General features: G+C 31.5%; 2 protein-coding genes across 3 annotated transcripts; one reads left to right on the top strand and one right to left on the bottom strand.

Moving 5' to 3' along the window:
- Positions 1-2,977: 2,977 nt before the first annotated feature.
- On the top strand, positions 2,978-4,818 carry LOC105139268 (G-type lectin S-receptor-like serine/threonine-protein kinase At5g24080). The gene is made up of 2 exons (XM_011045644.1): positions 2,978-3,318; positions 3,423-4,818. The coding sequence occupies exons 1-2, from the start codon at positions 3,108-3,110 to the stop codon at positions 4,658-4,660; spliced, it is 1,449 nt and encodes a 482-aa protein (XP_011043946.1). The 5' UTR covers positions 2,978-3,107; the 3' UTR covers positions 4,661-4,818.
- Positions 4,819-6,609: 1,791 nt separating this feature from the next.
- LOC105139267 (uncharacterized) lies at positions 6,610-10,362 on the bottom strand. Of its 2 annotated transcripts, XM_011045642.1 has the most exons (5): positions 9,881-10,362; positions 9,645-9,742; positions 9,237-9,340; positions 7,015-7,081; positions 6,610-6,931 (listed from the first exon to the last, which is right to left on the bottom strand). In XM_011045642.1, the coding sequence occupies exons 1-5, from the start codon at positions 10,146-10,148 to the stop codon at positions 6,920-6,922; spliced, it is 549 nt and encodes a 182-aa protein (XP_011043944.1). In that variant the 5' UTR covers positions 10,149-10,362; the 3' UTR covers positions 6,610-6,919. The 2 variants fall into 2 exon arrangements, with proteins under 2 accessions (XP_011043944.1, XP_011043945.1); XM_011045643.1 differs by lacking the exon at positions 9,237-9,340 and having other exon boundaries at positions 9,881-10,354.
- Between the last annotated feature and the right edge of the window lie 3,941 nt (positions 10,363-14,303).

Genomic DNA, 14,303 nt, shown 5'->3' with positions numbered 1-14,303 from the left:
ATTAGTATTGGTACAAGAGATTTGATTCATTTATAATTAACCTTAAATACAACAGGCTTAGTTCATACTATTATACGTATTACAAAAAAGGATAATGATTTTATTATTTATTTTTATAGGTAGATAACATGTTGATAATAGACCCAAAAAAATATTGAGTATAGAAATTGAAGGCATTATTAGTTAAAGAGTTTGAAATAAAGGACTCGGGACTAACAAACAAGATTCTAAGAGTGCAAATTTACTAATATAGTAATAATATGAAGATATGGTTTTCTTAAAAGAAAAATTTGAAGAAAATCTTATAACGCTTTAGCATGCAAGATTGCAAGCCAATTTCTACCCTAATTTTTATTAACTTTAAATTATCCTTAAATGTATCTCCTATAAATGAAACAAAAAAGGTGGAGATGTCTTATGTGTTGGTATGTATTAATAATGTAAAGTTTAATGTTTTTCATAGCATGCACAAGACCAAACATTATAAAAGTAATAAAAGTAGTTAATCGATACATGATAAATATTGGTAGAGAGCATTGAAATTATTAAGAGGATCTTGAGATATATCAAGGGTACCTTAAATGCTAAATTATGTTATAGATGATTAAAATTTACTATTAGAAGTTATATTGATTTAGATTTTACAAATGACAATGAGAAAAGAAAACATGAGGTGCTATGAGTTGAGTTTTTAAACTTTAAATTATTATAGCTTTATCCATAATATAAATTGAATACATGATATATACATAAGCATGTAAAAATATAATATAGATAAGAAGACTCATGAAGGAGCTCAAAAACAAATAAAAAAATTATCTTGTATTGTAATGGTTAAAGTTTCTTGTATAGTGCAATAAATCCAATGTTTTATTCAAAAACAGAACACATAGATGTTTATTATTATTTTTTTCAATAAGTGATGGAAAATGAAAGTGTGAATTTAAAAAAGATTCACTATAATTAAAACTTAACATATGTTTTGACCAAACTAGTTAATATTTACAATTACATATGGTATGATCCTCTTATAACCTGGCAAAAACATAAGCAATATAAAGATAACAAGTGTAGAAAGAATAATCATATATGATCAAGTGTGAAGACATGATTAATTATCAGTCTTACGGTGAGGGAATGTAGAGCAGCTATATATTTTGACTTTAAAAAATAAATCATTTTTGTGTGCTTAACTTTGAAATTGAAGGATGAAGGTTGGGATATTTAACGTATAAATAGACTACATCCCAAAGCCTTTGATGCAATATTAAAAAGAAAAGGAGAAAGTAATCCCATAAAAGGAGTGATTATTAATTATTTTTTTATTAATAAAGGGTGGTTGTAATTTTTATATTTCTTAGTAAAAATTTTCTATAATTACTTGTGGATATAGTAATTCTTATGCGCTTTATTTCTCATTTTACATATTTTTTTTAGCTATATACTGGTTAGGTGGCCTGCGCAACGCCGTGTGCCAACTTTTTTTTCATAAAAATTATTAAAAAAAAATCTAAGACTTAAGAGTATTGAGTCTATCTGTAAAAGAAAACCCAAGAGCCTTGGATCTAGCATTACAGCCAAACCCAAGGCTTTTAGGGCCGGTGTTGCAGCCAAACCCAATGCTCTAGGCTCAAAAGTCTTAGGTCTGATTACAACGCTAAACTCAAAAGTAATATTTTACATATTCTCTTTAGCTATATACTTGTTAGGTGGTCTGCGCTACACCACGTGCCAATTTTTTTCATAAAAAATATCAAAAAAATCTAAGACCGAAAAGCGTTGAGTCTGTCTGCAAAAGAAAACCCAAGAGCCTTGGATCTAGTATTGCAGCCAAATCCAAGGCTCTTAGGGTCGGCGTTGCAGCTAAACCCAATACTCTAGGCTCAAAAGCCTTAAGTCTGATTACAATGCTAAACCCAAAAGTAATATTTTACATATTCTCTTTAGCTATATACTTGTTAGGTGGTCCGCGCTACGCCGCGTACCAACTTTTTTTTCCATAAAAAATATCAAAAAAATCTAAAACCGAAGAGCGTTGAGTTTGTCTACAAAAGAAGACCTAAAAGTCTTGGATCTAGCATTGCAACCAGACACAAGGTTTTTAGGGCCGACATTACAGCCAGACCCAACGCTCTAGATTCAAAAGTTTTAAGTCTGATTATAACGTTAGACTTAAGATTAATATTTATAAAATTAATTATAATACTAATAATACTATTTTTAACATTAATAATAATATTGAACTTATCTTATCCAAATTCTTATAATTTTTAATCCCTTCAAATCAAATTTATGGTTTTTCTTCAATAATAATAATATTTTATTTTAAATTTAATAATAATAATAATAATAATTTTGAATTTTACTCTTCAAATCAAATATATAGTTGTTTTTTAATATTAATAATATTTTTTTAAAAAATATTAATTATTATATTAATTATAATAAAAATAATTATATTAAAATTCAAATGGATTATTTTATCTTCAATCATTCTTTTAATGTCAAATATATCTCGTTAGAAAAAAAAAACCCCACCCCTCATTGCATGCTTAATAAGTTTTGATGGCAAAAATAATTGTGATTATACCATTCTAATCCATAATAATTTATGTATAGATAAATAATAAGAAAGCACTGATCACTCATATGATCGTGCTTTTATATGTCAATCTTTACAAAAACTAGTTGTGAAACTTCATGCCCTATTCCAAGTGCTGGTATCCACCGGATGCAGAAAGATAACATCTCTACAAGAACATGTGGTCATGGACGGGGGCAGAACCAGGGGAGGGCCAGACCCCTGCAAAATATTTTATATTTTTATATTTTTAGTGTTTAAATATAAAATAATATAATATATTTTTATTCTAAATAAATAAATTTTTTAATGATAAATTATATTTTAACTTTTGACACTCCCTGTTATATAATTCCAGCTCCACCAATGGTCATGGAAAAATAAATATACGTGAATTGCTTAGTTTTGCTCAGAAATTTTCATGAAAAAGACAGCATCGAGAGAACGCGTTATGAAATCAGCCAAAGTTTGAAAAGTCACTGCCTTTACTCGAAACATGATTAGATGATCCTAACAACTATAAAACATGTTCATTTACATACCAAAATTTTCAGTTTTTGGTACTTCTATCATCCTTCAATTTTCCCCGAACACTCTAATAGAAATGAGTGGTGCTTCTTATTCATCATCATCATCATCATCATACCCAAATGGTTTCGATTCATACCCGAAAGACCTATCAAGTGAAGTGGAAACGTTTAATTCCTCAATGAGATGGGCAATAGCATCCTCAATTGGTAAGCAACTTACTAACTGTTGCATAAGTTTCATGTTTTCTTATTTTGAAAAGCTAGGTGTAGGACCCGTAGTCTTGATGATGATATCCTCCATATTTTTTCAGTTTTAGGAGTGGTGTCAACGGTGGCACTTGTAGCTATTATATATGCCATCATCGACTGCTTGAAGAAAACAGGAAGTGCAATTCCAGCTTATGCCCGGATTGCAAGCAATGAGATTGTTGGTAAATCTACAAAATCAGAAGGCCCAAATCCTTCGTCTGATCAGCATGTGGAAATAGCAGTGGAACCAGAATTCCCATTGATTCGAGACTCACAGGTTGAATTTGCAACAATGGAAAGATTCCTTAGTAACATGGCAAGGGAGAAACCCATCAGGTTTTCACCTCAGCAGATACAAGAATTTACTAATGATTGCAGCACGATATTGGGTTCAGGTGCCTTCGGAGTGGTTTTTAAAGGAAACTTCCCAAATGGAATCCCAGTAGCCGTTAAAGCTCTCTCTAATCATTCAAGTAAGAAACTTGAAGAGCAGTTCATGGCAGAAGTGGGCACCATGGGAAGAACTTACCATGTCAACCTGGTTAGACTCTATGGCTTCTGCTTTGATCCCTCTATGATGGCACTAGTTTACGAGTACATGGAGAACGGATCCCTCAACAGCATACTCTTCAATGAAACCCGGGAGATAGAATGGGTGAAACTGCAAGAGATTGCAATAGGAACCGCAAAAGGTTTAGCATATTTACACGAGGAGTGTCAACAAAGGATAATTCACTATGATATAAAGCCCGAAAACATACTTCTTGATGAAAATCTGAATCCCAAGGTCGCAGATTTCGGACTAGCAAAGCTGTGTAATAGAGAAAGGAGTGAAGTAACACTGAGTGGTTTTAGAGGGACACTGGGATATTCTGCTCCAGAGGTATGGCATCGAACTCATCCTATTACTCACAAATGCGATGTTTACAGTTTTGGAATCCTTCTTTTCGAGATAATTGCAAGAAGACGACATTTTGATGAAAGTCTTCGCGAGTCTTTCCAGTGGCTCCCAAGATGGGTATGGGATATGTACAGGAATAGTGAACTGCCTATTTTGCTGTCACTCTGTGGGATTGAAGAGAAGGACAAGGAAAAGGCAGCGACAATGTCTACTGTGGCTCTGTTATGCATTCAGCATTCACCAGATGCCAGACCTCAAATGAGTGATGTGGTGAAAATGTTGGAGGGAAACATGGAAATAATGATGCAGCCTGGAAATCCATTTGAATATCTTGAATCAACTCGGCCGAATTACGCTCTGGATACCGGAAGCAGTGGAGACATGAGCACATCTGTATGAAGGACAAGCGCTTCCCAGCAATCTCATTGTAAACATAACATGCCTGGAACTTTAGAGATTGAGTTAGCCAGCAAATATTAGTTCAGTAGATATTTTTATATGCTAATTTTCTATTTTTTTCCATGTTGGAAGCAAATATATGATTATATTTTTTTGCATATATGAATTCACTGCAGAGTTGTTCGTTTTAAATGCTCAAAACGATCTTCACTCACCACTCAGTCTGCGCATGGTTTCCAAGTGTTTCATCTCTAGGATAGCCGTTTGCACTGTTTTACCAAAAGCTGGATTTTGTTGCATGAGAGAATACTAGTTACTTACTAGCACAATCCTGCACACGTCATTAGCCCCACGTTACTTCCAGGAAAGCAGAACAGGAAACCAAGAAAACAAAATGAAAACTACAAGCATTTAAAATGATCCTGCGTGCACGTCGTAAGTTACTTTTTAAAGTTTTTTTATTTAAAAATATATTGAAAAAATATTTTTTACATTCAGATTCGAAAATATAAAAAAACTAATTCTTAACAAATCTCCGATTGGAAAACATGTAAAGTTTCATTTTCTTAAATGAGGGGTGTTGAACCTTCGTAGAAGTTCTTTCTCATAGAATGTGTATTGAGTTCAGACATAAGTCTTCGGATTTGTTAGGACGCAGACAAAATTTTTGTTTTTATTGCTCTTTGTAGCTTCTTTGTGGTTGAGTAACACGGCGAGCACCGTTCACTCAACAAGACTAACATGCATTATTGTATTATGCCACGCCCTCTTTTCCATTCCTTGTGTTTGACCATTTGGGGACAGGTTTGTTTCGTCAACAAATGTCTGGGTGCCTTCTCCATACTGCCCTTCATTAAGCCCACATGCATGCTTCTTTTGCTAGGTTATCTTGTGTTTCGAAAATATTTTTGGGTTTTGATTTTTTTTGAATAAAAAAGAAAAAAAATAAAAAATAATTTTATGAATCTAAAATTATGTTATGATAATTTGAAATTGACATTAAGCTGGAGAAAAAATACAAGAACACCAGAAACACTCATCAAAGACAGTAGGACTGAGTCATATTTTGAGAAGTCAAAAACTCATTTAATTCTTTAGTTGATCAAATGCCAATCTGTAGGGAAGAAACGAGGAAACGGTGTATGGTTTCTTTTATAACCTTTTGGTTTGTCCACTATTGTGAGCTTCCGTTGCGTCCTCAGCTAAGTGAGTATGATAGGTTTGTCGCAGAATATAAACTAGATGGTTATGACAGCGTGATGTTTACGTTAATTAATTCAACTATAATGTAATCCGAATGAGCCCTCCCTTTTCGTCTTTCCAAAATTCAACAGTTTACAAGGTTCGATGTGTTCGTTCACAGCAACGTACAGAGAAGGCAGACACAGACAACTTATAATTTCACCTTGCATCAGCTTGAAGCCATGAATTTTAATCTTATAAAAACAATTATGGAGGAAGGGTGACGTCCTGTTTCTGAGAAATTACGTCGCAGTAGTGATTGATAAGAGTGGCAAACAACAACGTCATTTTAATAGTGTTGAAAAACAAATCTAACCACGTTTTTTGGTTGGTTATGAGCTCTCTGGCTTGGCGGCATCACAGCTTGCTGCTCTCAAAGTTATACTTCTTAACTAGTGGATACCTTCGCAATGAGCTATCATCTTATTGTTTGACTTGGGATTCATGATTTCTGGATGACCTTCAAAGAAACTTGTTACTATAATTAACTATCCGGAAATAAAATTTGGGGTACAAAAATTAGCCATTTCTTTAATCTGTAGCATCCGTTCTCTGTTGCACATCGACTTCAGCTACAAAAAACATCTCCAAAAAGCGACCAGCAGAAACAGCAATCAGACGATTCAGACCAATCCCAGGCCTGCTCTTCATCGTGGCGGCCTCATGCATCGTAGGTGCATACTCGAATTCTTGATACTATATACTCATTGCAAATAATACTTTAGTTAAATTAAAGGTGCAAAGACATCACAATACATCCTTGCAACTTGATAGTACTGTTATTAGATTGCAGATAAACAGAGTACATGACAAATATTGGGGCATGAAAATTTTGTGAGATGACATATTTCACAGCCTAGTGCGCAACCAATTTCCGGTAAGCTGCTGCAGCAAGTACAGAATTCAAAAGAGCATATCCCAAAAACTTGCACGAGGGTCCCTTCAAGCATCCAGATGCATTTCTGCTATCCCATTACCTTCTATAGATACGCTATGTAAAGGAGATTCATCAGGTCTTCAATGTAAAATCTGCATTTCAACAATCTTTCAGCTCACAAAAGTCAAGTAACATGTATCTGGTAAAATAGAAATATATTTGAAACCCTTATTACCGGACAAGCCATGCTACACTCTCTGTATTTTGCTAGATATTTCTTCGGCTTTTGCACCTTCCTTTTTCTGTCATCCATGAAATTAAACCTCATAAGATATTCATGCACAATCATTAATATGTCCAAGTCCAAATCCAACAAAGTAAGAGCAACATAAGCATCATATGAAAATAACCAAAACAAAACTAGTTAGCAAATGAGACATTCACATCAGTTTCCACACCAGAACAAACAATTGCCACGTCCATGATTTTTGCCAAATGGATATAAAGCAAAATCATAATTGGAGAAAGAGATCCGCTTCCTTCACGACTTAGTATGAGAAAACAGGTCCGGTAAAATTCAACGACCCAATGTCAAAGTGATCTCATTTATCAAGTAATTTCTGGCTACAAAATAATGGAATTTACCCAAAGAAGTTGCTTGGTATTTAATTAGATGGTATCAAAGTTCATTTTTCTTCTTCCTTTTTTTTTCCCCTAAAGGTAAAGACAAGAATGTAAGGAAAATGAAATATATTGAATTAAACCCAGTTCATGAGGTGGGTTAAGGATTAAATTCCTCCCTAGATTCAGCTTCAACACGTATCAAACTTAGGGTCATAATCACATCAGCCTCATGCATCAACTTGCAGTATCCATACATAGCATGCTAAACAGGATAAAATCTACCTCTTAGTGCTATTCAAAAAAGCAGCCAAAAGGAAGGGGAGGCATATCTATGTGTTGAATGCAAACAAACAAACAGAGGTATTTGCTGGCCCAGGATTATAAATTCACTTATTATGTGCTACGGATCCTCAAGCCTTTCTTAATAATTTCAATCTGAAACAATATATCATTGTCTGTTGCATTAAAAGGGAACTAATCATTTCCTTGGGACTGCTTATGAAAAAATGTGTTCCCAGCATACATCTCCCTCTTCTTTTACTACCACTGCCTAGGTTATCCATCCATTTCAGCATCTAAGATATGCAACGTTAAGGCCCTAGTTGCCACAATTGGAAAATATTTATGTTGGTTGCAACTATAGACTATCACAAGTCATAATCAAAACCAACTCTTCTGAAATTTCTCATAATAGCTATTTGAGATCCTACGAATAGCATTGATGATCCTATATCTAAATGATCAGTGACCTTAGATCTTTCTTTAATGCTTATAAAATACAAGCACATATAATAGAAATGCATTATAAGTGGATGCATGATATTGATCTGTTCCATAGAGAACTAGAACTATTGTTTTATTTTGTATGACATTTTAGCAGCCTTGGACATGAGAAAAGTTCAAATACATCAACAATAATGCATCAAAATAAAAATAACTTTTAAAAAAAATCAGTTTGACATAACAAAGTGCAGTGCTTAGAGTTAGTTTGAAGCACGAGTATACATCAGTTAATAACCACGATAATGCTTTACCGCATGATTATCTTGTATAGTCTTCCATGTCATTATAAGTTTCAAGTTGGCATGATGTTTTTCTTTCCAGACCTTGCTTTCTAATTTTTCTACTTTTCATATCCTAAAAATTGAAGACTGATACTCTCACCTAATAAAAAACTGCAATTCATCAATTCTTACACTTTAATTTCCCATCAGTTGGCACAAAAAGTACAGCTCATATCTATTCTTACACTTTCCTTTCCAACCAGTGGTTCATTCCTCTATCACTTTGAACATTCATAGATCTTCCTATTCAGGACAACAAGTTAAAGCACAAAAATTAAACCATCTTTCAGCCAGTTATGATGAATTGAGAGTAGGCTTTGCATTAAGGGAAGTTGGGACAAGTTCCAAGATATTAGAGCTCTAAGGAACTCAGATCTCAGAAGTCCCACCTGAGATTGGATGCAGGACCACCGTGCAAAGCCCTGTAGGCTGAAAAGTCTGTCAAACTTACACTACTTCAAAAAGCTTATTGCATGTATACGAAGCAAGCTAGGAGTTGCTTTGAGGAGATGTCCTAAAACAATGTCTCTATGTTGTTGAGTAAGCAGACAACATCATTTGAAGAGGCTGCTGCTGATAACTAAGCATTTTGGTAATCAAGGTAACAAAGCTCCTGACATGAGTGCAAAGGTGCAAAATTAGCTCCCTAAATTCTTTTCCTACGCCAAAAAAGCTTACCAAGAGGGTCTTTTTTTAAATAAACAAGGCATTTTGCAGGTGCTCCTGCTTCTGCAATAACAAGTCCTAATGGAGAGAATAACATATCAACCTATTCAGTGCAACCACGTCCTTGAATTGATATGCTAGTGAATGAACTAGCGTGCAGTAACACAACCTTGAAGAGCATATTGCAGCAGTCTTCACAAGATAACCCTTCACAATCAAATCACTTTGTTTGAAAGGCTCAAACAAGAACAAACTCTACATATTGTAGAACAAAAGAAAACAAAGAAAGCAATTGCTTATACGCTACTTATCATTTTAGCTTCAACAATATTAAATCCCCACCAAACCTGGTTAGAACATTCAATTATGTAGTTAAAACTAATTTTGAACCACAACATTAAACGAAAACAAACATATGATGATCACGATGTTGCTTATCACAAGGCTGTAAATTAACATAACAGATAATTAATGAACAACAGAAGCACCATACAAGAAATCTCAAGCTTACCAAGCCCTTGGTCTCATAGTAATCATCCAAAGCCCACTGATACTTTGATTGATTTAACCCAAGCCACCTTGCCAAGTGGTCATCGAGGCTTGAATGTGCTGCAGAAGAAAGCAAACCCTTTAATCTTAGAGCAAGATTAAGTGAATGCTAAGAGTAACAGTTTAGAATACCAGAAAGTCCCAGCTTTTCCAAAAGCAACAGAAACCCAAATGCAAAGCAAAGAAAACGGAACAAACCATTTTGAACTTTGTTGACAGCATTTTTGAAGAAGCCAAGAACAGACCCATCTGAGACCTGTTGGGAATAAACAGACTTGTCAATTTGTTGAGGAGGAGGTGAAACAACCTTCTTAGGTGAATCAAAGACAGGTAATGTGGATTCCTTAGAAGTAGTATGAGGAGGAGGCTTAGGACTAGGAGTGGAAGGTGGGGTCATGAACACAGTGTATGGCCCAATTTTGCCGATCATGGGAGGCGGTGCTAAAGGGTCTTTATTGATTGGCATTTTCTCGTTTCTGAAACTGAAGGAGAAGGGAAATTGAAGGAAAGCAAGAGAAGATAGGAACGGGGTTTGCTTTTTGAAGAAGAAGAAGAAGAAGAGTAAAGAAAGAGTGAGAAAAGTGAAAGTAGGAAAGTGCGCAAGATTCTAGGGAGTTGGGTTGGCAATGTGAAGCGAGAGGATATGTAACTGTGAAGCAGTGCGCACAGCCCAAGCGGCTGGATCTTTGTCTTTTGAGGTAAGTACAGTAAGTATCCTATTTTTATTTTTATTTTTATTTTATTTTATTTTATTTTCTAGAAATCTTTTCTTCTTTTTTATATACTGCTACTCCTTTTCTGGGGGGGTTGGAATGAGGGTCTCTCTCTCTCTCTCGGTTCATTACCCATCTATGTACAAATTAGTTTCTACGTGAAATTATTGTGGAAAATAGGGAGTAAATAGTATGATTCCTCCCTGCACCCTCTTGTCATTTTAACAATAGAATTTGGTGGATTGTCCACGCGTCGCTGCGAGGCTTTCTTGTTAGCTTCGACATGATAAAATCTAAATTTGCCTAGTAAGAGGTATAAAAAAACAAGAAATACCGCACCAATATGCAGTGGCCAGGCAATGGTAGCTTTAGGTGAAAAAGATATTCCATGAATAAGAAAAATTAGTTAAAAATAAAATTTTTAAATCAATTTTACCACTCCAATCATGAATTTATTAAATCATAAAACATAAATTAATCAAATATATTAATATTTTAATATTTATAAAAAAAATAATTTTAAATTAATTTTTTAAGCTAAATATGTTATTTACTTATTATCTGGGTTGCTTATAAATTTATTGGATCAATTGAGTTATATTAAAATAATTTTTAAATTATTTAATTTTAAATTTAATTTAAACAAGGTATTAAGTAATAAGTTGAGAGTTGTTAAAATTGATATGTTGGGTTAAATTTTATAATAATATTAAATAATTTTTTATGACTTGAATATTTTTTTAATGTTTAAGATTATTTTAATTCCAGCCACAATGAAGTATCCTATAAATTACTATTTACTTAAGAAACCTGGGAAGAATAATATATTATTACAAATGATATGATTTAGTGTTATTTTCACTCTAAATTTCACTAGGGGTGAATTTGACTTTGTATTATTTTTTATTTAAACAATGATTCAATTATAATTCAAATCATATAATTTTAAAAAAAACCTTTTTATTATCAAAATATTTGGTATCATGATTATATAATTTTTTTTCAAAAAAAATTTGAGCATACAAAAAAATAAGAAATAAAACATGTTTGGACATTCATTAATATGTTTCTAGAAAAAAAAGTTATTGAATGCCTAGATATTCATCGTGGAGCAAAATACATTACACTATAAAGTGCTACAATGTAATAATATTTTTGTCCTCCACAATGATAGCTAAAGAAGTATAAATTGAGGAGTAAGGTGGTTATTTTATAGAGTTCAATTGGCATTACCAAATTAAATGAGATGAATTAGTCTTTTTTCTTTTTAAAATAATAAAAAGATTTAATTACCCTTGAAAAGGAAAAAAAAAAGCTAACATTAATCTTTTAATTTTTTTCAAAACAATAAAATAATTTAATTAACTTAAAAGTACAAAAAAATACTAAGGTTTTGTGGAGAGGATTTGTTATCTTCTTATTTTTTGAATAGTAAAATAATAGATTTATCCATCGAATTAAAAAACTAAGGTTGTTATCTCAAAGGCAATTTAATCTTTTTTTATTATGATTTTTTTATTGTTATTATTTTCAGTTAGTGGCAATTTGATATCTTTCAAAACATCAATATTATTAAAAAAAATTATTAATGTTTGAATGTTGCCCGTGTCCATTGCATGATGCGTGAAACTTAAAAAAAAAAACAATAATCGTGTTGTTCAATAAGTCTAATGAAAGCGAAGTTGATGGAGGCAGCTCGTGTATTTAAAAACACGATAGTTGCAAGTGAGGTTCTGGCCTAGCGGTGGGAGGGGCTTGTCCCTTTCCTCCGCACCTGGGTTCGAACCTCACCATGCACGCCTGTCACCCCCGCGGTGCCTTACTTGCTCACTGAGCTTGCAGGATGTTCAGTGAGCCGTGGGGATTAGTCGTGGTGCGCGTAAGCTGGCCCGGACACCCCATGTAAATCAAAAAAAAAAAAACACGATAGTTAGAAGATTATGAATTTTTTCTCTCTCTCTTCTAATATTAGGATTCATGTCGTCCTTTTAAAATTCAATTGTATCGATTAATTTGTATTTATTTTAATTTTATTTTTTAATAATTTGATTGTTATTTGTGTTGATTTTAATTCTTTTTATTATTTTTTTTTAAATTTTTCTCAAGCATTTTATTTTATCTATTTTTTATATTCAATTTGATCCTTATTATTTTTATTAATGTTTTTTCATTTTTTTCTTCATTTTTTTTAATTTTCCCCAATATTTTATTTTATTTAATTTTTGTATCCAATTATGATCCTCTTTATTTTGATTGATATTTTTTTTATTTAGTCCCTAATTATATTATTTCATTTAGTTTTTATATTAGACTTGGTTATTATTTATTTTGTTTTTTATTTTTTTATGATTGAAAAATTTGCTTCATTTTTGTTTTATGTTTAACTTTTACGAAGTAATCTTAATCTCATGATCTAAATAATTGATCTTGAATATTATCTTGATTTAAATTTAAATTTTTTTTATATCCTTGTTTAAAAATTAATTTGTTTTTAATTTTATAATTCAACATTGAGTTATTGTCTTTGATCTTTGTGATTTATTCTATTTTTTTTATGAGGTTATTCCAATCTCATATACTAAATAACGGATTAGTTGAATTAACCTGAGTTTATTATAAATTTTTTTCTTAATACTTTTTTTATAAAATTAAATTTTTTTTATCATTTAACATTAAATTATTGTTCCTTGAACATTGTGATTTTTTTGCTATTTTTATATGGGGTTATTATGAGTGCAAGTTAGTCAAGTTAACCCGAGTTGAATTAAGATTTTGTGATTTTTTTGCTATTTTTATATGGGGTTATTATGAGTGCAAGTTAGTCAAGTTAACCCGAGTTGAATTAAGATTTTGTGATTTTTTTGCTATTTTTATATGGGGTTATTATGAGTGCAAGTTAGTCAAGTTAACCCGAGTTGAATTAAGATTTTGTGATTTTTTTGCTATTTTTATATGGGGTTATTATGAGTGCAAGTTAGTCAAGTTAACCCGAGTTGAATTAAAATTTTGTGATTTTTTTGCTATTTTTATATGGGGTTATTATGAGTGCAAGTTAGTCAAATTAACCCGAGTTGAATTAAGATTTTTTTATTTTTTTATTTTAATCTTATATCGCATATAAAAGAATAGTTAAGTTAACCCATGCTGATACAAGTTTTTTTTTTTGTTTTTTAATTAATTATTAAATTTTATTATTTAACATTAAATTATTAAACTTGAATTTTGTATTTTTTTTCTTCAAATAACTCAGGTTATCATTACCTAAACATTATTATTTTTTATGTTAGAAAAAATGTACCCTAACCATTACATAACACAAACCACTCATCTAATTAAAATCAATGACAGTATTGAAAATAATAAGGGCGAAGTTTATCACTCAGCAAGTTAGTGCTGGCACAGATAAAACATTTCAAAACCAACCTCAAGTACCTGTTAGGCTGTTCGTTTCTTTCTGTATGTTTCAAAAATACATTTATTTTAAAAATTATCAAATTAATTTTTTTTAATATTTTTCACAAATTTTAATACATTAATATAAAAAAAAACTTATAAAAAAAATTATTTTAATATATTTTTAAATAAAATAAAACACATTTGTAAAACTAAGGAATGTAAATCTCAAACTCTTGGAAGTTATTAACAAGTTATTTGTCTATATATAAATATAATCTCGTTAATTTGTCTATATAAAAGTTAAATTATAATTATTTTTTAAAATATTTATTATTTAGAAATATATTAAAATAATATTATTTTTATTTTTTTAAAATTATTTTTAATATCAACATATCCAAATAATCTAAAAACAATAAAAAAATATTATTTTAAAACCAAAAAAATAAAAATAAAAAATTTTAAATTTAATATTTTTCAAAAATACCTTTTACATGGAAAATAAACAGGCC

This window comes from Populus euphratica, unplaced genomic scaffold, assembly GCF_000495115.2.
Source record: "Populus euphratica unplaced genomic scaffold, PopEup_1.0 scaffold141.1, whole genome shotgun sequence".
Lineage (NCBI taxonomy): Eukaryota > Viridiplantae > Streptophyta > Magnoliopsida > Malpighiales > Salicaceae > Populus > Populus euphratica.
This window is presented reverse-complemented; position numbering and strand designations above follow the sequence as displayed.